This window comes from Oncorhynchus tshawytscha, linkage group LG33 (genome assembly GCF_018296145.1).
Source record: "Oncorhynchus tshawytscha isolate Ot180627B linkage group LG33, Otsh_v2.0, whole genome shotgun sequence".
Classification (NCBI taxonomy): domain Eukaryota; kingdom Metazoa; phylum Chordata; class Actinopteri; order Salmoniformes; family Salmonidae; genus Oncorhynchus; species Oncorhynchus tshawytscha.
Genome location: NC_056461.1, coordinates 33635496 through 33661069, shown reverse-complemented (window position 1 = coordinate 33661069; position 25574 = coordinate 33635496). Strand labels below are relative to the sequence as shown.

The 25574-nt window shown below is 42.7% G+C and overlaps 2 protein-coding genes across 2 annotated transcripts; both read right to left on the bottom strand.

Moving 5' to 3' along the window:
* Positions 1-1003: 1003 nt before the first annotated feature.
* Positions 1004-5704, bottom strand: LOC112231246 (carbonyl reductase [NADPH] 1). Its single transcript, XM_024397890.2, has 4 exons — positions 5303-5704; positions 3231-3411; positions 2760-2883; positions 1004-1496 (listed from the first exon to the last, which is right to left on the bottom strand). Exons 1-4 carry the CDS (start codon positions 5586-5588, stop codon positions 1257-1259), a joined length of 831 nt encoding a protein of 276 aa, XP_024253658.1. The 5' UTR covers positions 5589-5704; the 3' UTR covers positions 1004-1256.
* An 11116-nt stretch (positions 5705-16820) lies between these two features.
* Positions 16821-19275, bottom strand: LOC112231245 (carbonyl reductase [NADPH] 1). Its single transcript, XM_024397888.2, has 4 exons — positions 18828-19275; positions 17891-18071; positions 17400-17523; positions 16821-17315 (listed from the first exon to the last, which is right to left on the bottom strand). The coding sequence occupies exons 1-4, from the start codon at positions 19111-19113 to the stop codon at positions 17076-17078; spliced, it is 831 nt and encodes a 276-aa protein (XP_024253656.1). The 5' UTR covers positions 19114-19275; the 3' UTR covers positions 16821-17075.
* Between the last annotated feature and the right edge of the window lie 6299 nt (positions 19276-25574).

Below are 25574 nucleotides of genomic sequence, written 5' to 3'. Positions count from 1 at the left end.
GCAGCAATATCCTTGCCTGTGAAGCCCTTTCTGTGCAAAGCAATGATGATGGCACGTGTTTCCTTGCAGGTAACCATGGTTGAAAGAGGAAGAACAATGATTCCAAGCACCACCCTCCTTTTGAAGCTTCCAGTCTGTTATTCAAACTCAATCAGCATGATAGAGTGATATCCAGCCTTGTCCTCGTCAACACTCATACCTGTGTTAATGAGAAAATCACTGACATGATGTCAGCTGGTCCTTTTGTGGCAGGGCTGAAATGCAGTGGAATTTTGAGGGGGGATTCAGTTCATTTGCATGGCAAATAGGGACTTTGATCAGATGAATAACATTCTTCATAACATTCTGGAGTATATGAAAATTGCCATCAAACAGAGGCAGCAGACTTTGAAAATGTATATTTGTGTCATTCTCAACTTTTGGCCACTACTGTAGTATTTCAAATTGTTTTATTTATGTCTGTTCGGACAGGAGTAATTTAATAGCCTCATTTTGGCTAAATTATTTACATTTATCACAGGGTGCTGCAGCACCCCTACTTCCTGTGGCTATATGGACACCGAGGTGGGGGTGTTTTGTTTCATTTGGAATGTGTTTTTATTTTAATATTTACCACTAGCAGTGCACGTTGCATTTTATACCAATAGGATAATGCTTAAATTAGCATTATTAAGTTTGTCTTTGTTGCATTTATGGGGGCTCATTCACACACTGAATATGTCACCATCTCAACAGGCAGCTTGAATGAAATTGTTATGCTATGTCAGGTCAATGTGATAGGGCTGGTTGGCTCTCACTCAAGGTTGAGTGCATGTGAGTCTGTGCTTGCAGACACCTGCACCACACTTCTTTTCACATTTCCCTCTTCTCAGTGCAATAACAAATAAAACTGTTGGGGCCAAATAAAAATCAGGCAGCCAGTTGTGGAGCTATGCCCTAGAGGCTCAATTCAATAAACAAAGTTACAACTTTGAACAACAGTTTCCAGTAAATCACTGTCTCAGACATTATCAATCTATTTTATTTCTTTACCTCATTAAACTTTTTGAAAGAATAACAGGCCTTAATTACAATGAAATTACACCAGAGCGTTATTTATGTAAATTAATCACATTAAATCATATAAAGAAAAAAAAGCAAAGATATCTCCACAACCCTTGTAATGTGTCTTTTGTCATGTGAATTTGGCAGAATCTTTTTGAGCAATTTCCTCAAGTCTCTGATTGAGATGAGGTAAACTTTCTGCTGCCTTCACTCTACCATTCCTGAACGGTCTTGTCCCACACCAACTGTCCATGTGGCTCCTTCATCCCTTCAGGAAGAAGTGCCAGATAGGTAGGAGTCTGTGCTCCTTCTTCAGGACTCTTGGGGGCTTTGGAGCCTGCCATGTCAGTGCGGACCCAGCCAGGGCAGCAGGCGTTGAGCAGGATTCCATCAGCTGCCCGGGTCTTAGTCAGAAAATGAGCCTGAATCCTGGACAGCACAGTCACTCCGATCTAAACAGAGGTGAAAAAAACAGTATGATATATCTGCCTTTTGTGACCTGTTTCAAGAAGCTAGGTGTATGTCACAAGTCACTACTTCACAGGAGAGTCATTTGAGATTTTTTAAAATAAATAAAATGTTTTTTATGCCTTTTTTTTGAATTTGTGAACTTTCATGTGCCTTAATAAGAAATGTGTATGCCATCTGTAAATTTGAATACAAATGTTAAATTATGAGCCTTGTTGGTTGAGCCATGGAAAAATCCAGGAACCTTCTCGCTAGCCATGATTAGCTGAGATAATGGATGGGCTGGACATGCCGAGAGTTGAGTTCTGATTGGTCTGCCATGTAGCATGCTTCTATAACATGAGCTTCTCAGTATGTGTAGATAATCCTTGCTACCACTGCATTTTTGAAAGATACAACATTAGCCATGGAAACCTGCAAAAGTGTTGCTTCTGCTCTCAATAACTTCACAGCCCAGGATTTAGCAGGAGCTATCGACAAAGATTAGTGGGATAAAGTTGTGATGGACTACTTTTCTGCAAAAGATCAGTGTGAATTGGAGTGACTTGACATAACGGGCAAAACAAGCTGTAGCTAGCTACAAACCAAACAGAAAAGGCACTCTGCCGTGAAGCGTTCATCCATGTATACGGTAAGAGTCTAGCTACATTTTCACATATTAGATGTTTCTCATTTTGTCAGTCATTTTCATTGCAAGTTAAAGCGTACTGTTGACTAGCTAGCGAGTGTTAACTTGCTCGCTAGCTAACGTTACGTGTATGATCTGTATAGTAATATTATTCGTATCACAGAAGGCCATTTGCATTTTTAGTTATAGCCTACAGCTAACATTGAACCTAGTTGGTTAGCTTTAGTTACCTGCAGATTCATACCATAGTATTTCATGCATAGTGGCTAGCTATGACAATCCATCTGTACTGCAGCTATGGGTTGGGATTATGGTTCATTGTTTAGCTAGCCAGCTAAACAATGCCTAAACAAAGGACTCCACTTCATAAAATAATTATTACATGACCCATCAAGTTAGCCAGGTGTGTCTGGGTGTAATTTTCTCAAAAGTGGGGTTACAAGTTTATCAACTTCTACAGCAGAATTACTTTCCCATTGTTCCTCAACTGCAGTGTATGACATACCATTTTGGAGCTCCAAGTCTCTACTTTTATCCAAAAACACAATTTCGCTACGTGAGGCGGTGGGTCACATTTGCCCATTCCCCGTAATAGTTGTGTGGACAGACAGAACCCTACCTTTGTTGTGCCATAGGCTGTGTTTGGCCACCCCTGGGCCTGATGGTTTCCCCGCTGAGCGGCAATAACAAACTGCCCCATCAGCAAGCACAGCTCCTCCTCAGAGAGCTCAGTATCACGGAACCTCCAAGACACAACAGAAAAAAGACCTTGCAATACAGTAGTTTATGACTGCATGTGATGATCACAGTAATGGTTTAATTTGAAAATATTGTCTATGATCTGTAGTAGCAACTGACAAACTGATTTGATTGTCCAATTATGATTAAGGCCACAACAGCAAAATGTTCTTCATATCTGCTAATGCAAGAGTTTCTGTTGAAGGGATGAAAAGGGCTTTCGTTCAAGTTGGTCAGGTTTGCGGTTAGATGGATGTATAATGATATCAGTGTATATTTCTCTCTCAGTAGATTACAATTCAGAATTAAGTTAAGGATGAATGAGGTTTTCGATACAGAATAAAGATCATACTTGGCTTGTAGTTGAGGGCTGCATGTATCAAGAGCCTTCTTGCTAACAAAGCTGGAGACATTCACCACTCTGGCATTTGGTCTGAGGAGGGGTAGGAGAGCATGGCACACCCACAGGGTGCCCCAAAAGTTGGTGCGCATGGTCACCTCAGCCTGTTCCCCAAAAGTCTCAGTCGCATCATCTAGGGAAAAAATGTGATGATCAATTATTGCTTTATACAAGAGGGAGAGAGAGCGGGGGCTGTGTCAATATAGCATCACCCTCACCCATATTTGCAGAGAACTTTTCTAATTCAATCACACTGATACATATGACTATCATTCATGTTACACATTCCAATCAACTAGCCTTACTATTGTTGCTAGGCAGTTTAAACTTAACAGTTGGCTGGCTGATTGTGGCAGGGTAGCCTAGTGGTTAGAGCGTTGGACTAGTAACCGGAAGGTTGCAAGTTTAACCCCCCCGAGCTGATAAGGTACAAATCTGTCGTTCTGCCCCTAAACAGGCAGTTAGCCCACTGTTCCTAGGTCATCATTGAAAATAAGAAATTTGTTCTTAACTGACTTGCCTAGTTAAATGAAGGTAAAACATTATTTTTTTTTAAACATGGCATAGTACCTGGCCTCAGAGCATTTTGTATTATTCTGTACGTAAATCCGAGACACCCCATTTATACTGAACAAAAATATAAACTCAACATGTAAAGCATTGGTCCCATGTTTCATGAACTGTAATAAAAGATTCCAGAAATGTTCCATATCCACAAAAAGCTTATTTCTCTAAAATGTTGTGCACAAATGTGTTTACATCCCTGTTAGTGACTATTTATCCTTTGCCAAGAGAGTCCGTCCACCTGACAGGTGTGACATAACAAGAAGCTGATTAAACAGCATGATCATTGTGCACTTTGTGCTGGTGACAAAATGCCACTTTAAATTGTGCAGTTTTGTCACACAACACAATCCCATAGATGTCTCAAATTTTAAGGGAGCGTGCAATTGGCATGCTGACTGCAGGAATGTCCACCAGAGCTGTTGCCAGATACTTGTTCATTTCTCTACCATAAGCCACCTCCAATGTCATTTTAGAGAATTTGGCAGTACGTCCAACCGGTCTCACAACCACAGACCACTTGTAACCAAGCCAGCCCAGGACCTCCACATCTGGCTTCTTCACCTGCGGGATCGTCTGAGACCAGCCACCCAGACCGCTGATGAAACTGAGGAATATTTCTGTCTGTAATAAAGCCTTTTTGTGGGGAAAAACTAATTCTGATTGGCTGGGTCTTGCTCCCCAGTGGGTGAGCCAGTCTCCCAAGTCAGTAGGCCTATGCCCTCCCACGCCCACCCATGGCTGTGCCCTTGCCCAGTCATGTGAAATCCATAGATTATGGGCTAATTTATTTATTCCAATTGACTGTTACGAATTACAATTCCATTATATGTTACGAAATAGCAAAAGGTAACACATGTTATGAATTTACAAAACATACAGTATATGTTACAAATTCTAGCTAGGTGGCTGCCGTTAGCTAGCTGGCTGGCTAATGTTACATTATATGCCCACCCAGGGGTGGCAGGTAGCCTAGTGGTTAGCCTAGAGAGTTGGGCCAATAACGAAAGGTTGTTGGATTGAATCCCTGAGTTGACAAGGTAAAAATCTGTCGTTTTGCCCCTGAACAAGGCAGTTAACCCACAGTTCCCCGGTAGGCCGTCATTGTAAATAAGAATTTGTTCTTAACTGACTTGCTTAGTTAAATAAAGGTTAAATAAAAAAATAGAAACAACCAATGACAGCCTACCCAGGGCCAATTGTGCGCCGCCCTATGGGACTCCCAATCACTTACAACTTTTGTTATGAGCAGACTTCGCTGTTGGCTAGAGCGGGGCAACTGGCTCACGCCTGGGAGGCAGCCTGGTTCCAAATATAACGCAATTAAATTGTGAAGATTAATCGAACCCCCTCAATGTTACAACCGGCTAGCCTCGCAAAGCCGCCAAACAAAATTGCAACACAGCAATAATTGCATAGCATTTTGCGCCAAAATAGTAGAATAGGCTACCGTACGGAACTTTTAAAGGACATTCCAGCGTTGTTAATGAGCACATCCAATCCGCCATACGTCTTCTGCAGAAAGTTACTCAGTTGCTTGGCGCTGCCCTGGTCGCAGATATCAAGGTGGTGGTAAGAAACTTCAAATCCTTCAGACTTCAGCATCTTCACTGCCTCATTTCCAAGTTTCTCATTTCGAGCAGTAAGAATAACATCCCCGGTAAATTTGGCCTTACAAAGCTCCCTCACAATCGCAAATCCTGTGCCTTTATTGGCACCGGTAACTACTGCCACTTTTTTTGACATTTCATTCGCTCTCCAAAACTTAATTTTTGTAAAGTAAATAGTTAAAGTAGCCTAACTATTTAAATAATGTAATTAACCGCACTGTGGTTGTAGTGGGCTGACGTGCAGCCTGCGCTGATCTGGGAGAAGACAACGTTGATTTAGAGGAAAGTCAACCTTATTGGCTACTTTTGCAAACAAAGGAACGTGCACAGTCACTCTGACAGATGAAGTTGTGTAGCCTAGTAGATCAAATACCCACATATGATACAATGGGAAGGATAGGGCGTATTATATTTATATAAGAAGGGAGAAGTTAGCCTATGTACGCACAGTTCAGACGCCAAATTATTGGCGAGTCAACTGAATAGAAATGAACGCCTCATGTCCACCCGATACATCAACCTCTTTGCCTTCCAGTGGAACTCATTTGTTGTCAATGGAGCAGTTAGCAACGCTACCTTAGAGGAGCCGCACTAGGCTGCGGTGCGTCCTGTGTACCGCATGGCATTCAATATTTTCAGGCAGAGTTAAGAGCTTTGTTTGACATACTGATTAGTTTCATATATAGAGATGGATAGAGGACTCATCTTTATATCTGTGCCATTATAGCATATGTGACAGCAATTCAATTTCAATTGAGGGGGCTTTATTGGCATGGGAAACATGTTTACATTGCCAAAGCAAGTAGAAATGGATAAACAAAAGTGAAATAAACAAAGTTAACAGTACATATTTGTTCCAAAATAATAAAGACATTTCAAATGTCATTATGTGTATATATACAGTGTTGTAACGATGTGCAAATAGTTAAAGTAAACAAAGGGACAATAAATAAACATAAATATGTGTTGTATTTACAATGGTGTTTGTTCTTCACTGGTTGACCTTTTCTTGTGGAAATAGGTCACAAATCTTGCTGCTGTGATTGCACAATGTGGTATTTCACGCAATCGGTATGTGAGTTTATCAAAATTTCATATATTTTCACATTTGTTGTGGGTCTGTGTATTCTGAGGGAAATATGTGTCTCTATGGCCATACATTTGGCAGGAGGTTAGGAAGTGCAGCTCAGTTTCCACCTCATTTTGTGGTCAGTGTGCACATAGCCTGTCTACTCTTGAGAGCCAGGTCTACCTATGGTGACCTTTCTCAAAAGCAAGGTTATGCTCACTGAGTCTGTACATAGTCAAAGCTTTCCTTAATTTTGGGTCAGTCACAGTGGTCAAGTATTCTGCCACTGTGTACTCTCTGTTTAGGGCCAAATAGCATTCTAGTTTGCTCTGGTTTTTTGTTAATTCTTTCCAATGTGTCAAGTAATTATCGTTGTGTTTTCTCATGATTTGGTTGGGTCTAATTGTGTTGCTATCCTAGGGCTCTGTGGGGTCTGTTTGTGTTTATGAACAGAGCCCCAGAACCAGTTTGCTTAGGGGACTCTTCTCCAGGTTCATCTCTCTGTAGGTGATGGCTTTATTATGGAAGGTTTAGGAATCGCTTCCTTTTAGGTGATTGTAGAATTTAACGTCTCTTTTCTGGATTTTGATCATTAGCGGGTATCTGCCTAATTCTGCTCTGCATGCAGTATTTGGTGTTTTACATTGTACGCAGAGGATAGTTTTGCAGAATTGTGTGCAGTGTCTCAATCTGGTGTTTGTCTCATTTTGTGAATTCTTGGTTGGTGAGCGGACCCCAGACCTCACAACCGTAAAGGGCAATGGGTTCTATAACTGATTCAAGTATTTTTATCCAGATCCTAATTGGTATGTCAAATTTTATGTTCCTTTTGGATGGCATAGGGCGGCAGGTAGCCTAGTGGTTAGAGCGTTGTACTTGTAACCGAAAGGTTGCAAGATCGAATTGCTGCAAGGTAAAATCTGTCGTTCTGCCCATGAAAAAGGCAGCTAACCCACTGTTCATAGGCCATCATTGAAAATAAGAATTTGCTCTTAACTGACTTGCCTAGTTAAATAAAGGAAGAATAAGTAAATAGAAGGCCCTTCTTGCCTTGTCTCTCAGATTGTTCACAGCTTTGTGGAAGTTACCTGTGGTGCTGATCTTTAGGCTGAGGTATGTATTGTTTTTTGTGTGCTCTAGGGCAACTGTGTCTAGATGGAATTTGTATTTGTGGTCCTGGCAACTGGACCTTTTTTGGAACATCATTATTTTTGTCTTACTGAGATTTACTGTCAGAGCCCAGGTCTTACAGAATCTGTGCAGAAGATCTAAATGCTGCGGTAGGCCCTCCTTGGTTTGGACAAAAGCACCAGATCATTTTCAAACTAAAGACATTTGACTTCAGGTTCTAGTAAGGTGAGGCTGGGTGATGCACACTGTTCTAGTGCTCTTGCCAATTTGTTGATATACAGTGCATTTGGAAAGTATTCAGACCCCTTCCCTTTTTCCACATTTTTACAGCCTTATTCTAAAATGGGTTAAATAAATAAAAATTCTTATCAATCTACACACAATACCCCATAATGAGAGAGTGAAACAGGTTTTAAGACATTTTTGCAAATGTATTAAAAATAAAACACAGAAGAAAAAAAAATTACATACGTTTTTAGACCCTTTGCTATAAGACTCGAAATTGAGCTTAGGTGCATCTTGTTTCCATTGATCATCCTTGAGCTGTTTCTACAACTTGGAGTCCACCTGGGATAAATTCAAATGATTGGACATGATTTGGAAAGGCACACAAATGCATGACAGTGCATGTCAGAGCAAAAACCAAGCCATAAGGTCGAAGGAATTGTCCGTAGAGCTCCAAGACAGGATTGTGTCGAAGGCACAGATCTGGGGAAGGGTGCCAAACTATTTCTGCAGCATTGAAGGTCCCCAAGAACACAGTGGCCTCCATCATTCTTAAATGGAAGAAGTTTGGAGCCACCAAGACTCTTCCTAGAGCTGGCCACCCGGCCAAACTGAGAAATCGGGGGAAAAGGGCCTTGGTCAGGGAGGTCACCAAGGACTCGATGGTCACTCTGACAGAGCTCCAGAGTTCCTCTGTGGAGATTGGTGAACCTTCCAGAAGGACAACCATATCTGAAGTACTCCACCAATCAGGCCTTTATGGTAGAGTGGCCAGACGGAAGCCACTCCTCAGTAAAAGGCACACGACAGCCCGCTTGGAGTTTTCCAAAAGGCACCTAAAGGACTCTCAGACCACGAGAAACACGATTCTCTGGTCTGATGAAGCCAAGATTGAACTCTTTGGCCTTAATGCCAAGCGTCACGTCTGGAGGAAATCTGGCGCCATCCAAGCATGGTGGTGGCAGCATCATATTTTTCAGCGGCAGGGACTGGGAGACTAGTGAGGATCGAGGGAAAGATGAACCGAGCAAAGTACAGAGAGATCCTTAATCAAAAGAGCTCACGACCTCAATGGGGACGGGTCACCTTCCAACAGGACAACAACCCTAAGCACACAGCCAAGACAATGCAGGAGTGGCTTTGGGACAAGTCTGTGAGTGGCCCCGACAGAACCCAGATTTGAACCCGATCGAACATCTCTGGAGAGACCTGAAAATAGCTGTGCAGCGACGCTCCCCATCCAACCTGACATGGCTTGAGAGGATCTGCAGAGAAGAATGGAAGAAACTCTCCAAATACAGGTTGTGCCAAGCTTGTAGCATCATACCCAAGAAGATTCTACTTTCCAAATGCACTGTATATGGTGAAGAGAGTGAGGCTTAAACTGCATCCCTGTCTCACCCCACGGTCCTGTGGAAAGAAATGTGTGTATATTTTGCAAATTTTAACCTCACACTTGTTGTTTGTATATATGGATTTTATAATGTCATGTTTTTCTCCCCAACACCACTTTCCATCAATTTGTATAGCAGACCCTTAAAATTGAGTCAAAAGCTTTTTTGAAGTCAACAAAGCATGAGAAGACTTTGCCTTTATTTTGGTTTGTTTGTTTGTCCATTAGGGTTTGGAGGGTGAATACGTGGTCTGTCATATGGTAATTTGGTAAAAAGACAATTTTACATTTGCTCAGTACATTTTTTTTCACTGAGGAAATGTACAAATATGCTGTTAATGATAATGCAGAGGATTTCCCCAAGGTTGCTGTTGACACATCCCACGGTAGTTTTTGGGGTCAAATTTGTCTTCACTTTTGTGGATTGGGGTTATCAGTCCTTGGTTCCAAATATTGGGGAAGATGCAGATGCCAGAGCTGAGGATGACGTTAAACTCTTTAACTATAGCCAATTGTAATTTTTGGTCTGTATATTTTATAATTTCATTTAGGATACCATCAACACCATAGGCCTTTTTGGGTTGTATTTTGTCTTGTAGTTTGTTCAATGTAATTGGAGAATCCAGTGGGTTATGGTAGTCTTTAATAGCTTATTCTAAGATTTTTAATTGATCATGTATATGTTTTTGCTGTTTGTTCTTTTTTATAGAGCCAATAAGATTGGACAAGTGGTTTATCCACACAACTCTGTTTTGGATAGATAACTCTTTGTTGTTTGTTTAGTGTGTAACAATTTTCCCAGAAGTGGTTAGATTCTATGGATTCTTCAATTACATTGAGCTGATTTCTAATGTGCTGTTCCTTCTTTTTCCGTGGTGTATTTCTGTATTGGTTTAGTGATTCACCATAGTGAAGGTGTAGACTCAGGTTTTCTGGGTCTCCATGTTTTTGGCTGGATAGGTTTCTCAATTTCTATCTTAGGTTTTCGTCAAACCATTTGTCATTGTTTTACATTTTCTTAGGTTGTCAACTTTAATTTTTTTTTATTTGATGGGGAATCTGAAAGGTCAAATATACTGTTTAGGTTTTCTACTACCAAGTTTACACCTTCACTATTACAGTGAAATGTTTTGTCAAGGAAGTTGTCTGAAAGGATTTTAATTTGTTGTCTATTTATTTTTTGGTATGTTTCTACACTACTTCCCTTCCATCTACAGCATTTCTTAATATTGTGCAGTTTCTTTGGCTTTGATGCCTCATGATTGAGTATTGCTCTGTTCAGGTAGACTGTGATTTTCTGTGATCTGATAGGGGCATTAGTGGGCTGACTGTGAATGCTCTGAGAGACTCTGGGTTGAGTTCAGTGATGAAGTAATCTACAGTATTACTGCCAAGAGATGAGCATAGGTGTACCTACCATAGGAGTCCCCTCGAAGCCTACCATTGACTATGTACAGACCCAGCGTGCGACAGAGCTGCAGGAGTTGTGACCTGTTTTTGTTGGTTATGTTGTCATAGTTGTGCCTAGGGGAGCATATGGGGGAGGGAATGCTGTCACCTCCAGGTAGGTGTTTGTCCCCCTGTGTGCTGAGAGTGTCTGTCTGGTTCTGGCATTTAGGTCGCCACAGACTAGTACATGTCCCTGGGCCTGGAAATGGTTGATCTCCCCCTCTAGGATGGAGAAGCTATCATCGTTAAGGTATGGGGATTCTATTAGGGGATATCTGTTGAGATAATTTCCTTATTCATTTCTAGCCAGATGTAAAATTTTCCTGTTTTGACAAATTTAATAGAGGTCTGCTCTATACCAAATTAGCATAACCCCTGAGTCTCTTCCCTTTTTCACACCTGGTAGTTTGGTGAATGGGACTACCAGCTTTCTGTAACCTAGAAGGCAACCAGTGGGTCTGTCACCTCTAGACCATATTTATTGTAGGATGACAATGTCTGTATTTGAAATTTATTTGATGAAGTCTGGGTTCCTGCTCTTTAGGCTAAAGGCATATGACCTCAGACCTTATATTCCAGGATGAGATAGTAAAAGCTTTGTGTCCCATAGTGTGTAGTGATGTTTTCATGTGGTTTAGGCTGATACATCTGATACATACCTCTTAGGTCGCAGGATGGGGCTTCGGTCTGATCTGGGGGGGCCTACATAGGGTGTGGCCAGGGTTTGTTTGGGGTGGTCTCAGCTGTTTGGGGTGTGGCAGGTGAAGCTGTGGTCTGGGTGTAGGTCCTCTTGGCATGGGTTCTCTCGTGCAGGTCCTTCGGGAAGGGGTCTTGCAGGTCTGAGAGGGTGTCTCGCTGGTCTGGGTGGGGTGTCTGTGGCTCTGTTGCTCCTGTGTGAGGTGCTGGGGCTGCAGTTGAGGGTGACGTCCTTCAGGGTCCTGGCAAAAGTTGGGATTGCTGCCTTGTAGAGGTGGACCTGGCCGTAAAGACTGTTCAAGTCCAGGGTGGAGTCCAGGGCGGAGTGGTGGGTCAGGTAGACATTAGGTTTTGAGGCACAGTCCTGGGAAATGCTTGCATTCACCCGCTGTATGGTGGCAATGTGAATTTCTGTTCGTGTAGCAGGGTGGAAATAACCACTTGTGCATTGGGGAAAGTGGAATAAGCTTTTTCAATCACTCTCTTGAGTGCTGTGGCCACCCCTTCCTGTTGGGCCCTTGGGTCGTTTGTGACTGTGTGAATTATAATGTGGTTGGGAGACCCTAGTCTGTCCTCTGAAAACAGCTCCAGAGCATGTCTAGTGTTTGAGTACCAGAGTTTAGTCACTTTGTGTTTGAATGTAAACTCAGCAAAAAAAGATAATTTGTAAAAATCCAAATAACTTCACAGATCTTCATTGTAAAGGGTTTGAACACTGTTTCCCATGCTTGTTCAATGAACCATAAACAATTCATGAACATGCACCTGTGGAACGGTCATGAAGACATTAACATCTTACAGACAGTAGGCAATTAAGGTCACAATTATGAAAACTTAGGACACTATAAAGAGGCCTTTCTACTGACTCTGAAAAACACCAAAATACAGATGCCCAGGGTCCCTGCTCATCTGCTTGAACGTGCCTTAGGCATGCAGCAAGGAGGCATGAGGACTGCAGATGTGGCCAGGGCAATAAATTGCAATGTCCGTACTGTGAGACGCCTAAGACAGAGCTACAGGATGGACAGCTGATCGTCCTCGCAGTGGCAGACCACGTGTAATGACACCTGCACAGGATCGGTACATCCGAACATCACACCTGCGGGACAGGTACAGGATGGCAACAACAACTGCCCGAGTTACACCAGGAATGCACAATCCCTCCATCAGTGCTCAGACTGTCCGCAATAGGCTGAGAGAGGTTGGACTGAGGGCTTGTTGGCCTGTTGTAAGGCAGGTCCTCACCAGACATCACCGGCAACGTCGTCGCCCATGGGCACAAACCCACCGTCGCTGAACCGAACAGGACTGCCAAAAAGTGCTCTTCACTGACGAGTCGCGGTTTTGTCTCACCAGGGGTGATGGTCGGATTCGCGTTTGTCGAAGGAATAGGCGTTACACCGGGGCCTGTACTCTGGAGCGGGATCGATTTGGAGGTGGTGGGTCCGTCATGGTCTGGGGCGGTGTGTCACAGCATCATCGGACTGAGCTTGTTGTCATGAACGGCTAATCAAAAGGCTATCCAGACTACTCTCATTGACACCCCCCCCCAATCCACCAACCCCAATCTTTACGCTGCTGCTACTCTGTTAATTACCTATGCATACTGTATGTACTTTACCTCTACCTACATGTACATATTACCTCAACTAACCTGTGCCCCCGCACGTTGACTCTATACTGGTACCCCCTGTATATAGACTTGTTACTGTTCTGTTATTGTTGCTCTTTATTCAGAAAATAATCTTTTACTTCAGTTTATTTTAGTAAATACCTAATGCATATTTTTCTTAACTGCTTTGTTGGTTAAGGGCTTGTAAGTAAGCATTTCACTGTTGTATTCGGCGCATGTGATTTCTGTCTGGATTGTGTGGACCTAGCTCTCTGAGCTCCACCATGTCTCTCTACAGCTCTGTGAATTTATCCCTCTCAATGATGGAGGAGCAGTGCAGTTGTGGACCTGGGTGTGTTCAGTGCTGGGGGGGGGTGACTATCCTCATCTGCAGGACAATTTGAAGAGGTGTGATCAGACTCACTCAGGATGGGGAGTCGTCACAGGGAGAGCTTTTCCTGCTGTGCTCTCTCTTTATTCCGTAAAGTCCTGCATGAGGATGCCCTGCACCATTACTGTCCCAGACTTGTACATATTGACAGAGGTTGTTTCAATTTCCTCAATGTCTAGTATTCTGAGTTTCCACCCTGGGCCAATACACTCTCTCTTGACATAGGGGTAGTGTGCTCTTATAGCACTGTGCCATGCCAGGGGAGGGTCTGTGTGGAAAATGAAGTTGTTTAAGTTCCCGTCTTTGTAGCAGTCAGCAAATGGTGTCTCTGGATGTCCTTGAGGAGCTTATTTTTGTACTTATTCCATGCAGAGGGTTCTGTATTGTGATGACATCTGCACAGGGGGCTTGAAAGGCCTCTGCATTTGGGTGGGGGAGGCTGAAAAACTCTCCTGCCATTGTTAGGCTCAAGAGTTTTCACACATCTCACTTCATACTTCAGTGCTAATTGAAGTTGCAGTCAGGTCTGTTCTGTCTTGGTAGCTTAGTAGCCTTATTTACTAAGCTTTATATTACAAAATTACTGAGAGATTATTGTCATTTAATTTTTGGCTTCAGAAGTAGGTTCAGACTGAACATTACTCACTCAGTTATGTGTTGGATGGTATTTCCAGGTTTCCGCTGTGATTCTTCTGCAGGTTTTGGTTTGTTAGAAGTTTTTTCTTGATAGTGCTTGGTAGTAAAGAGGTATGGAATTTTGATTTAGTTTTAAGGTTTTGATGTCGAGGGTAGTATCTTGTCCTTGCAATAAATAATATCAAAGTTTATAATTCTATTCAGGAGCCCATGAGCTCATGCCCTCTCTCTCTCTATCTCTCTCCCATAGGAATTCCCACACAGTTGACTAATTTGATAACTTTAAAATGAGGCCTCTATCATTCTCTGGTTTCATACAATCCCTCTCAACAAACATATTTTTTAAATATCATTCACAGTTGAATATATTAACAGTTTATATTCATCCTATGTAAAAAAACAACAACAAAAAACAAATGCGGTGTATTTAGCTGTCCTCCCCTTTCAGAATATATAATTTCATAAGTCATGGAACGCTTTGTGTAAGAGCTATTGAAGATTGAAAAAGTGTGTATTTTTCTCCATCAACCCCTGGTTCAGAATATACCATCTTCCTATATAAACACTTGAATTGTGGTGCTTTATGTTTGTTTTTACATATAGCCTACAGCCTTCAAACTCAACTCTGGACCTCGAAGCCAATTCCACTGCATTTTGTTTTCATTGTTCACCACTAATCAGGGACCGATATAGACCTGGGACACCAGGTGTGTCCAATTCATTAATGCTGGGTTTTTCACACACAACAGTTTCCCGTGTGCATTAAGTATGGTCCACCACCCAAAGGACATCCAGCCAACTTGACTCAACTATGTGGGAAGCATTGGAGTCAACATGGGGCAGCATCCATGTGGAACGCTTTCAACACCTTGTAGAGTCTATGCCTAAATTAATTGAGGCTGTTCTGATGGCACAACTCAATATCAGGAAGGTGTCCTTAATGTTTTGTACACTCAGTGTATAATGAGGTTATTAGACGACAACCTAGTGAACATTACATTTGTTTTAGCTTACCATTGACTGAAAGATGTCAGCCGTTTTCTCTCCCCTCGCATCTGGCTACCAGGGGAAATTTTGGAAGGTTGTGGCCATTTTCACTTTATGATAACCTGCTCCTTGTAGTGACATTCACAGGGAACATCTCCACTAAACAAACAGACAACTAAATAGGCCGAGTAGCGGGATTCAGCACCAGGATAGCACTGCGGTTGATCACATTTCTGTGAATCTAACTAGTCAAGATTTTGTAATAGTAACATCAAGGGACAATCATGTGTAGCCTAGCTTACGCATGATAGTCAGCAATGTAAACTGGCAAACTGACAGCCGCAGCTAACCATAGAAATATAATCCATAGATGACCATTCCCATTCAAGTCAGGACTGGCAGCCATTGGTAGGGTACTCATAAATGTATCAGTCAAAGTGCCAGGGTTAGAGGTTCTGAAGTCCTATGGATTATATCTATGGCCACAACTTAACAAGCTGTTCTATATTTGACACTCATGCTGCCCAAATTGCAGTCTTCCTGACTGTAAGTGGTTGTGATAAAACCTAATCCACAGCTATTTTTTAGAAGCTATTGATCCTCTATCTAAAGTATGCTCTCTGGTGTAGTATTTTCAATACTTTGATTTATGTCTGTTCAGTAATTTAGTTGAGTGGAATTTTTTTAATGGCAAAATTATTTACATTTATCAGGGGGTGCTGCAGCTTCCCCCGGCTATGGACACAGGTGGGGGGTTCGTTTAATTTGGAATGGTTTTATTTTTACCACTGTAGCAATACACATTACATTTTAAGCAAATATAATGGTTAAATTATTTTACACTCTGAATATGTCACTATCTCAACAGGCAGCTTGAATGGCTTTATGGTATGTCAGGTCAATGTGGTAGGGTTGGCTCTCACTCAAGGTTGAGTGCCCTGCAAGAGTCTTTGTGCTAGCAGACCCATGCACCCTACTTCTTTTCAAGCTTCCCTCTTCTCAGTCAATTCCATCTGGTGGGAATGCTACTCCTCCAGTCAGAAGATGATTTGTACAATACAAGTTCATAAGGGAGAGGAAGATAAGGTAGCGTGAATGAAATGGCTCTCTCTCATCCTCAGGGGTGAACACATGGCAAACAACTATTTCCTCCAACTGAATGCAGAGACAATCAGATCTCTACAAAATGCTAAATTAGTGGTAAGAAATAGACTGCCTTTTGAGAACATTATTCTAGGCTTTCTAGGTCAGTCTCCGCTTGGTCTTTGGTGCCCCCTACAGCAGGGATCATCAACTAGACCAGGGATGGGCAACGCCAGTCCTCGGGGGCCTGATTGGCGTCACACTTTTGCCTCAGCCTGAGCTAACACACCGGACTCTAATAATCAACAAATCATAATCTTCAGTTTAGAACGCAATTAGTTAAGCCGCTGTGTTTGCTAGGGATGGGGAAAAAGTGTGACATCACTCTGGCCCAGAGGCCTGAACGAGATTCAATTGCGGGCTGATTTCTTTCTTGAGCGGATGGTCGGAAGGCCCGAACGTAATTACAAATAATTTGTAGACATCACGTGGAGCTGGTTTGCTAGTGTTTTTACAGTCTTATATATCCAGTCCCAAAAGTAATTTTTTGGTAGAAATCTTTGGGGGCCCAATAAAATCACCCGCGGGCAGAATTCAGTTCACGGGCCGCCAGTTGGGAAACTATGCCCTAGAGGCTCAATTCAGTAAACAAAGTTACAACAAACAACAATTTCCAGTAAATCACTGTCTCAGACATTATTATCAATCTATTTTATTTCTTTACATCATTAAACTTTTTGAAAGAATAACAGGCCTTCATTACAATGAAAGTACTCCGCAGTGTTCATGCAAATTAATCACATTAAATCATATAAAGGAAAAAAGCTAAGATGATATGTCAACAACCATCTGTTGCAATGAGTCTTTTGTCATGTGAATTTGGCAGAATCTTTTTGAGCAATTTCCTCAAGTCTCTGATTGAGATGAGGTAAACTTCCTGCTGCATCCACTCTACCATTCCTGAATGGTCTTGTCCCACACCAACTGTCCATGTGGCTCCTTCATCCCTTCAGGTAGAAGTGCCAGATAGGTAGGAGTCTGTGCTCCTTCTTCAGGACTCTTGGGGGCTTTGGAGCCTGCCATGTCAGTGCGGACCCAGCCAGGGCAGCAGGCGTTGAGCAGGATTCCATCAGCTGCCCGGGTCTTAGTCAGAAAATGAGCCTGAATCCTGGACAGCACAGTCACTCCGATCTAAACAGAGACGAACAAAACAGTATGATATATCTGCCTTTTGCCCATTCCCCGTAATAGTTGTGTGGACAGACAGAACCCTACCTTTGTTGTGCCATAGGCTGTGTTTGGCCACCCCTGGGCCTGATGGTTTCCCTGCTGAGCGGCAATAACAAACTGCCCCATCAGCAAGCACAGCTCCTCCTCAGAGAGCTCAGTATCACGGAACCTTCAAGACGCAACAGAAAAAAGACCTTGTAATACAGTAGTTTATGCATGTGATGATTGCAGTAATGGTCTCATTTGAAAATATTGTATATGATCTGTAGTAGCATTTGTGTGTACTAGAATTGCAATTGACATTCACTTTGATTTGATTTTCCAATTTTGCTGTTGTGGCCTTAAGTACAATGCTCTTCGTTTCTGCTAATGCAACAGCTGCTATTGAAGGGATGAAAAGGGCTTTCCTTCAAAAAGGTCAGGTCTGCGGCTGGAGGGATGTAATAATGATGTCAGTGTATTTCTCCCTCAGTAGATTACAATTCAGAATTAAGTTAAGGATGAATGAGGTTTTCGATACAGAATAAAGATCATACTTGGCTTGTAGTTGAGGGCTGCATGTATCAAGAGCCTTCTTGCTAACAAAGCTGGAGACATTCACCACTCTGGCATTTGGTCTGAGGAGGGGTAGGAGAGCATGGCACACCCACAGGGTGCCCCAAAAGTTGGTGCGCATGGTCACCTCAGCCTGTTCCCCAAAAGTCTCAGTCGCATCATCTAGGGAAAAAAATGTGATGATCATTTATTGCTTTGTACAAGAGAGGGAGAAAGAGAGTGGGGGAACGGGGGCTGTGTCAATATAGCATCACCCTCACCCATCTTTTCAGAGCATCATTTTCAAATGCAATCACACTGCCACATAGGCCTATCATTCATGTTACACAAAAGTTGCAATCAAGTAGCCCTACTATGATTGGTAGGCAGTTTAAAATGAACTGCTGCTTGTTGCCTAACATAGCACAAGATCTGCCCACAAACCTCTCAATCTGGCTACAGTGTAAAATAACTCCTTCACTAGCCCAGGCGAAAGCGGGTAGGGAGGAGCACGCTTCTCAAATTAAACAGTAATCTGAGCCATTTAGTTTGTCAACGAGGCAGCATACTGCATCATACACATCTCTTTTCCATAACAAATGTTTGAATTGTCTAAATGGTTTTCATTGGGAAGGCAGATAAATCGTTTTTAAATCACAAGCAATCACTTTTGCATGGGATACATAAAATCACACGAATTACTACACGTGCTTAATGAAGTCGCTTTTGTTTTTGAGCCGACTTCGCCGTCGGATAGAGCGGGCCCTGGCCCATACCTGGGAAGCAGCCAGGTTCCAAATAGAACGCAATCAGCGTTCAGTCGGTGCAATACACACCTATACCGGCGCCCGGGTGAGAGGAATTGTTATGATCGGCTAAAACAGTAACAATTGCATGGCCAGAGTCGCCAAAATAGTAGAATAGGCTACCGTACTGAACTCTTAAAAGCCATTCCCGCGTTGTTAATGAGCACATCCAATCCGCCATACGTCTTCTGCAGAAAGTTACTCAGTTGCTTGGCGCTGCCCTGGTCGCAGATATCAAGGTGGTGGTAAGAAACTTCAAATCCTTCGGACTTCAGCATCTTCACTGCCTCATTTCCAAGTTTTTCATTTCGAGCAGTAAGAATAACATCCCCGGTAAATTTTGCCTTACAAAGCTCCCTCACAATCGCAAATCCTATGCCTTTATTGGCACCGGTAACTACTGCCACTTTTTTGGACATTTCCTTTGCTCTCCAACTTCTTTTCAGTAAAGGAATTAGTTAAAATAGCCCAACTCTGGTTTAAATAATGTAATTAGCTGCGCTGTGGTTGTATTAGGCTGACGTGTACACTGATCTGGGTGTAGAGGAAAGTCTAGCCTTATTGGCTACTTTTGCAAACAAAGGAATGTGCACTGTCACTGACAGATGTTGGGTAATCTTTGATCAGGTAACCACATGAAAAAATGTGAGTGAGAGGTCATATCACATGATTATACTTATATAAAATGGGAGAGGTTAGGTCATTTACACACAGTTCAGATGGCATATTGCGAGTTAAACTGAATAGAAATTAAGAGCTGGCTGGCACAGTTAAACTCTTTGCTTTACATAACGATTGTTTTAAAAAAAAAATTTTTTTTTTAATTTTACCTTTATTTAACCAGGCAAGTCAGTTAAGAACACATTCTTATTTTCAATGACGGCCTGGGAACAGTGGGTTAACTGCCTGTTCAGGGGCAGAACAACAGATTTGTACCTTGTCAGCTCGGGGGTTTGAACTCGCAACCTTCCGGTTACTAGTCCAACGCTCTAACCACTAGGCTACGCTGCCGCCCCATTGGTTTTATACACAGAGATAAATAGGACTCATATTTTTATATGTGCCATTTTAGCATCTGTGAAAGCATGGGCAATGCCATTGAGGCTCCAATCCACAGGAATCCCCACTCAGTTGAGTACTTTGACTACTTTAAAATGGTGGACGCTATCAATGGCGTTGCCCATGCTAAATGGCCTTTTGGCCACTAGAGGCCTCTATCGTTCTCTGTGATTTCATACAACAGTTCTCATCCAGGGTTCCAGTATATAAACAGTTTCGACTGCTCCTACAGTTTTGTTTCAGGTACTATATTTTAACTGACGCCCGGCCCAGAAAGTCTACCCATAGAAGGCCACATACAGAAGACCGATTTGAATTCCTAATAAGACATTGTGCACAAAACAGCCATTCAATTATTCAAATAACTGTAACTGAGGACGGTTCTTTTCCCCCCATCACTCACATGTATTAAAGGTCCTGCACAGTTAACCTATTTCCCAAGTAAAAATAGCATTTGAATGACCAAAACATCACCCATAATATTTTTACACTATTAAAATGCTCAGAATTGAAGAAATGTTACATTGTCTCATCTCTAACTATCATGAAGCCTGAAAGAACAGGCTAAGTGGGCAGGGAGATTATATTAATGAGCTTGCTTTGACAAACAGCTCATTGAAACAACCTTTTGATCGTTGCCAGGTAACAAGGTAACAATAGGTCACATGTCATTGATGACCAGGTAACGATCCACTTTTCATTTTCCATTTGTTTTGTCTTTGTCTTTCACACCTGGCTTCACTCAACCAATTACTTGTTTATTATTTAACCCCCATGTTTTGTTTGTGAGTGATTGTACATTGGTCCGTTTTTGTGTGCTCGCTATGTTGCTGTGTATTTTGAGTAAAGTACGTTGATGACTCATATCTGCCGTCCTGCGCCTGACTCTCTACACCAGCATCACACGGGACGATTACAATTGGTGTATGATATTTCTGGCATTACGTGATGTTGTCCCAACCTGATCTGTTTCACCTGTCTTTGTGATTGTCTCCACCCCCCTCCAGGTGTTGCCCATCTTCCCCATTATCCCCTGTTTATTTATACCTGTGTCATCTGTTTGTCTGTTGCCAGTTAGTCTTGTTTGTCAAGCTTACCAGCGTTTGTCCCATCAGCTCCTGGTTTTTCCCAGCATCTTTTTTTTCTCCTCATCCTCCTGGTTTTTAGCAAGGCTATCCAGTTCCTGCTCATCAAGTCCCCTCTGATTCCTGTGGTATTGGAATTCTCCTGGCTCCAATTACATAATCCCCTCATTAACTGGTCTACTGGTGCCATCATGGGCTGGAGCCCGTTCTGCCACGCCCATTGCCTGGAGTCAGCACAACCTGCCCCGGGACGTCTTCCTGGGGGCTCGGAAGGTGCCCCGGTCCTCTCCGCCATTCCCGCGGAGTACCAGGACCCCCGGAGGTGTTCAGCAAGGCCCGGAACACGTCACTTCCGCCACACAACCCTATAACTGCGTTATTGACCTTCTCCCTAGCACCACACCGCCCAAGAGGGACGTCTGTACTCTCTGTCGGGACCGGAGACCAAAGCTATGGATACCTACATTGGGGACTCCCTAGTTGCTGGTTTTATCCGTCCCTCTTCCTCTCCCGCCCGTGCAGGCTGCTTCTTCGTGGAGAAAAAGGACAAGACCCTGCGCCCGTGCATTGACTACCTGGGACTCAATGACATTACGGTTAAGAACCGTTACCCACTACCACTCATCTCCTTGGCCTTCGAGCTGCTCCAGGGGGCACAGTGTTTTCCAAACTGGATCTATGGAATGCCTACCACCTGATGCAGATATGAGAGGGGGACGAGTGGAAGACCACCTTCAACATGGCCAGTGGTCACTACGAGTCTCTGGTCATGCCCTTTAGCCTCACCAATGCCCCTGCTATGTTCCAGGCTCTGGTGAATGATGTTCTCTGACATGTTGAACCGGTTCATCTTCGTCTACATTGATGACATCCTCGTCTTCTCCCACTCTCCTCGAGAGGGGTTTCCCCCCGTTTGATGGCAACACCGCCAACCTGACCATGGTGGATCGGTTCTCCAAAGCCGCCCACTTAATTCCTCTTCCCCAAACTACCCTCAGCCAAAGAGACAGCCCAGCTCATGTTGCAGCACGTCTTTTGGATAAATGGACTGCCCGTGGACATGGCCTCCGACCGGGGTCCTCAGTTCTCGTCCCAGTTCTGGAAGGCATTCTGCACCCTCATTGGGTCATCGGCCAGCCTGTTCTCTGGGTTCCACCCCCAGTCCAACAGCAAGTTGGAGCAAGCCAACCCAGCGTTTGTCCCGTCAGCTCTTGGTTTTTCCCAGACTCTTTTTTTTTTCTCGCCCTCCTGGTTTTTGACCCTTGCCTGTCCTGACCCTAAACTCGCCCGCCTGACCACTCTGCATGCCCCTGAGCCTGCCTGCCGTCCTGTACCTTTTGCCTCTGTTGTAGTAATAAACATTGTTACTTCGACACGGTCTGCTTCTGGGTCTTACCTTATCCTGATAGACATTGCATAATGCAGGAAGTAATACCTGACTCCATGTGTTTGACAGGGGGGAGGGGACCAGTAACTTTATGATCAACTTTTTCAATATACCAGCTACAGTACTTTGTCATACTTGTGTCAACCTACTATGAACTGGTTTAATGTCATCCATTTTGATCAACTTTATTTTCACTGTTCGGGACCTTTAACATTATATATTAATCCAATTTCTGCCGTTGTGACTTTACTTTCATTAATCTGATGACTGTTATTTATCTAATCAACTAACTATGTTCAATTTTTACCAGATTTAAATTAATCATGTAACAATTAACTCATTGGGAATTGGGGCACCACGAGAGTGGTTCTTTAAAGAGTTACCATCTCCATAATTAAACTCAAGGTCTTAACCTGTCACATCTATAAACAATCAACTTATAAATCATGACCTCATATCATCATTCTGAACAGTCATAACCTCCTACATCTGCAAAAACACCAGCCTTATGATTCAGTACTATACAAATTGGTTTAATTATTTATTTACTCGCTAACACAGGATTAACATACACACTTAATACATTAGAAACAGGTCCCTAGCGTACTGACACAATATGGCGGCTTGCTACAAATGACATTGAGAAGGAAAAAAAGACATGGAAAGGGAGAGAGGGACAGACATAATACTTTGGTACAGTTAGAAACTACGCTCTCAGTAATCATACTTTGGACACGAGCTGCAGCTCAACGTCTCTCTGGTCCGATATGTTAATTCTTAACCCATTTTATACAGTTCTTCAATAGGGGCGGTTCGTCTGGTTGAAGTTATCCATTGAAAAGCTGATCTGACCCATTCCGATCCTTACAGGACAGTCATGACACTGCTGTGTTTTCACATTACGTGAGGACCTCATCACTGCTCGTGCTGCTCCCTGTGCGCACTGATGCCTCTTTCAAAACAACTGGGAACTCAGACAAATACAAGGTCAAATCATGATGTCAGTGATATTCCAGTCGGAGAATTTGAGCTCTAGAAAGAGGCCCGAGATCCTGAGCTGGAAATCCAAGTTGGTTGACTGTTCAAATAGATTTTTCCCAGTCAGAGCAAATTTCATTGAGTTCCCAGTTGTTTTGAACCCACAGAAGTCAGAAGTCAGAGATTTCCAAGTTTTTTTATTTATTTATTTTTATTTTTATTTATTAGTTATTTTGAACGCAGCAGGAGTGCTAGTGGGCGTGTGAGGTTGGGCTGTGTAAACCGGATGCAACCCGGACATAGATGGTCCATAAACTGTTGTATGCGAACGTGAGTAGATTGCGGACGTATAGCCACGAGAAGTAGGATGCTGAGGGTGCTGCAGAACTCCCTGATAAATCAGAATAAAAAAATATATAATAATTGAAAAAAATACACATTTGAAAAAAGTATATTTGTCACGAAAGTGCTGGGTTTTTACTGGTATTAGCAGGCCAATATATACTGATGTATCGCGGGCAAAAAAAGTCAGCATCTCTGCTTTGGCAATAAAGGAAATTAAAAAACATATCTTGCAGGATTCAATAGAGCATGCATTTAGTTTTACTTGCATTTAAGAGCAGTTGGAGGCCACGGAAGGAGAGTTGTATGACATTGAAGCTCGTCTGGAGGTTAGTTAACAGTGTCCAAAGAAGGGCCAGAAGTATACAGAATGGTGTCGTCTGCGTAGAGGTGGATCAGAGAATCACCAGCAGCAAGAGCGACATCACTGATGTATACAGAGAAAAGAGTCGGCCTGAGAATTGAACCCTGTGGCACCCCATAGAGACTGCCAGAGGTCCGGACAACAGGCCCTCCGATTTGACACACTGAACTCTGTCTGAGAAGTAGTTGGTGAACCAGGCGAGGCAGTCATTTGGGAAACCAAGGCTGTTGAGTCTGCCGATAAGAATGTGGTGATTGACAGAGTGGAAAGCCTTGGCCAGGTCGATGAATATGGCTGCACAGTACTGTCTTTTATCGATGGCGGTTATGATATCGTTTAGGACCTTGAGTGTGGCTGAGGTGCACCCATGACTAGCTCGGAAACCAGATTGCATAGCGGAGAAGGGACTGTGAGATTCGAAATGGTCAGTGATCTGTTTGTTAACTTTGCTTTCAGAGACCTTAGAAAGGCAGGGTAGGATAGATATAGGTCTATAACAGTTTGGGTGTAGAGTCTCCCCCTTTTAAAGAGGGGGATGAGCGCGGCAGCTTTCCAATCTTTGGAGATCTCAGACGATACGAAAGGGGTTGAACAGGCTGTCAAGCATGTGTCAAGCAAGTATCTTTATATTCCACAAGTATTATCAGATTAACTGTTTTGTACAGATGATTATCAGACTCTGGTAAACAAATGCTGGTAAACACTTAAATACAAATACATTCAGTTACATTTTTTGCACAAAACTAGTGCACTGGGCCTTTACTAGTCCACTATTTGTGGCCCGATAAACTGTAGCCATCTTAAGGGCAGGCAATTATTTTTCTTTCTGCTTCAGCACCCCAACCCGTAAACTACTTCCAGTGGCTATGTACTGTCAGACATCTTGGACACAGTTATTATTATACATCAGTGCTCTTAACACTGCAGCAGACTTCTTTGTTGGTTTTGTGTCGAATTCAGACATAACAGCGACCTTTCACAGATGTCCTCCACTTGCAAATCCAAGGCCATGATTGTGCTTCTATTGTGGGTGTGGTAGAGAAGCAACCTTTGTTGAGATAAGCCTTTTTTGGTTACTACATGATTCCATTTGTGTCATTTTATAGTTTTGATGTCTTCACTATTATTCAACAATGTAGAAAATAGTACAAATAAAGAAAAACGCTGGAATGATTAGATGTGTCCTAACTTTTGACTGGTACTGTATATTGAAGTGCAACTACACCACTTTAACTTCTTATTCATTATCTCCAGCATCAAATCAGTGTCTATATGTGAAAACAATGCACTGCACCAAAAGAGTGGCAGAGGGCTGCCAAACTATCATTAAAAGTCTGTCAAAGCGCTCTCTATTGTTTCCGACATCACTCTGGTTCTTAACAATTGCTAGACAGCCATTTTCAAGTCTTTCCATAGATTTTCAAGCCGGTTAAAGTAAAAACTGTAACTAGGCCACCCAGGAACATTCAATGTCGTCTTGGTAAGCAACTCCAGTGTATACAGTTGAAGTCGGAAGTTTATATGTACTTAGGTTGGAGTCATTAAAACTCGTTTTTTAAACACTCCACAAATTTCTTGTTAACAAACTGTACTTTTTGCAAGTTGGTTAGGACATCTACTTTGTGCATGACACAAGGAATTGTTCCAACAATTGTTTACAGACAA

Coding starts and splice junctions, on each gene's coding strand:
- LOC112231246 (XM_024397890.2), bottom strand. CDS start 5,588: ATGTCAAAAAAAGTGGCAGTAGTTACCGGTGCCAATAAAGGCACAGGA. Junction 3,412..5,302: donor CGCTGGAATGTCCTTTAAAA/GTTCCGTACGGT, acceptor TTTTTTCCCTAG/ATGATGCGACTGAGACTTTT. Junction 1,497..2,759: donor CAGCCTATGGCACAACAAAG/GTAGGGTTCTGT, acceptor ACCTCTGTTTAG/ATCGGAGTGACTGTGCTGTC.
- LOC112231245 (XM_024397888.2), bottom strand. CDS start 19,113: ATGTCCAAAAAAGTGGCAGTAGTTACCGGTGCCAATAAAGGCATAGGA. Junction 18,072..18,827: donor CGCGGGAATGGCTTTTAAGA/GTTCAGTACGGT, acceptor TTTTTTCCCTAG/ATGATGCGACTGAGACTTTT. Junction 17,316..17,399: donor CAGCCTATGGCACAACAAAG/GTAGGGTTCTGT, acceptor GTCTCTGTTTAG/ATCGGAGTGACTGTGCTGTC.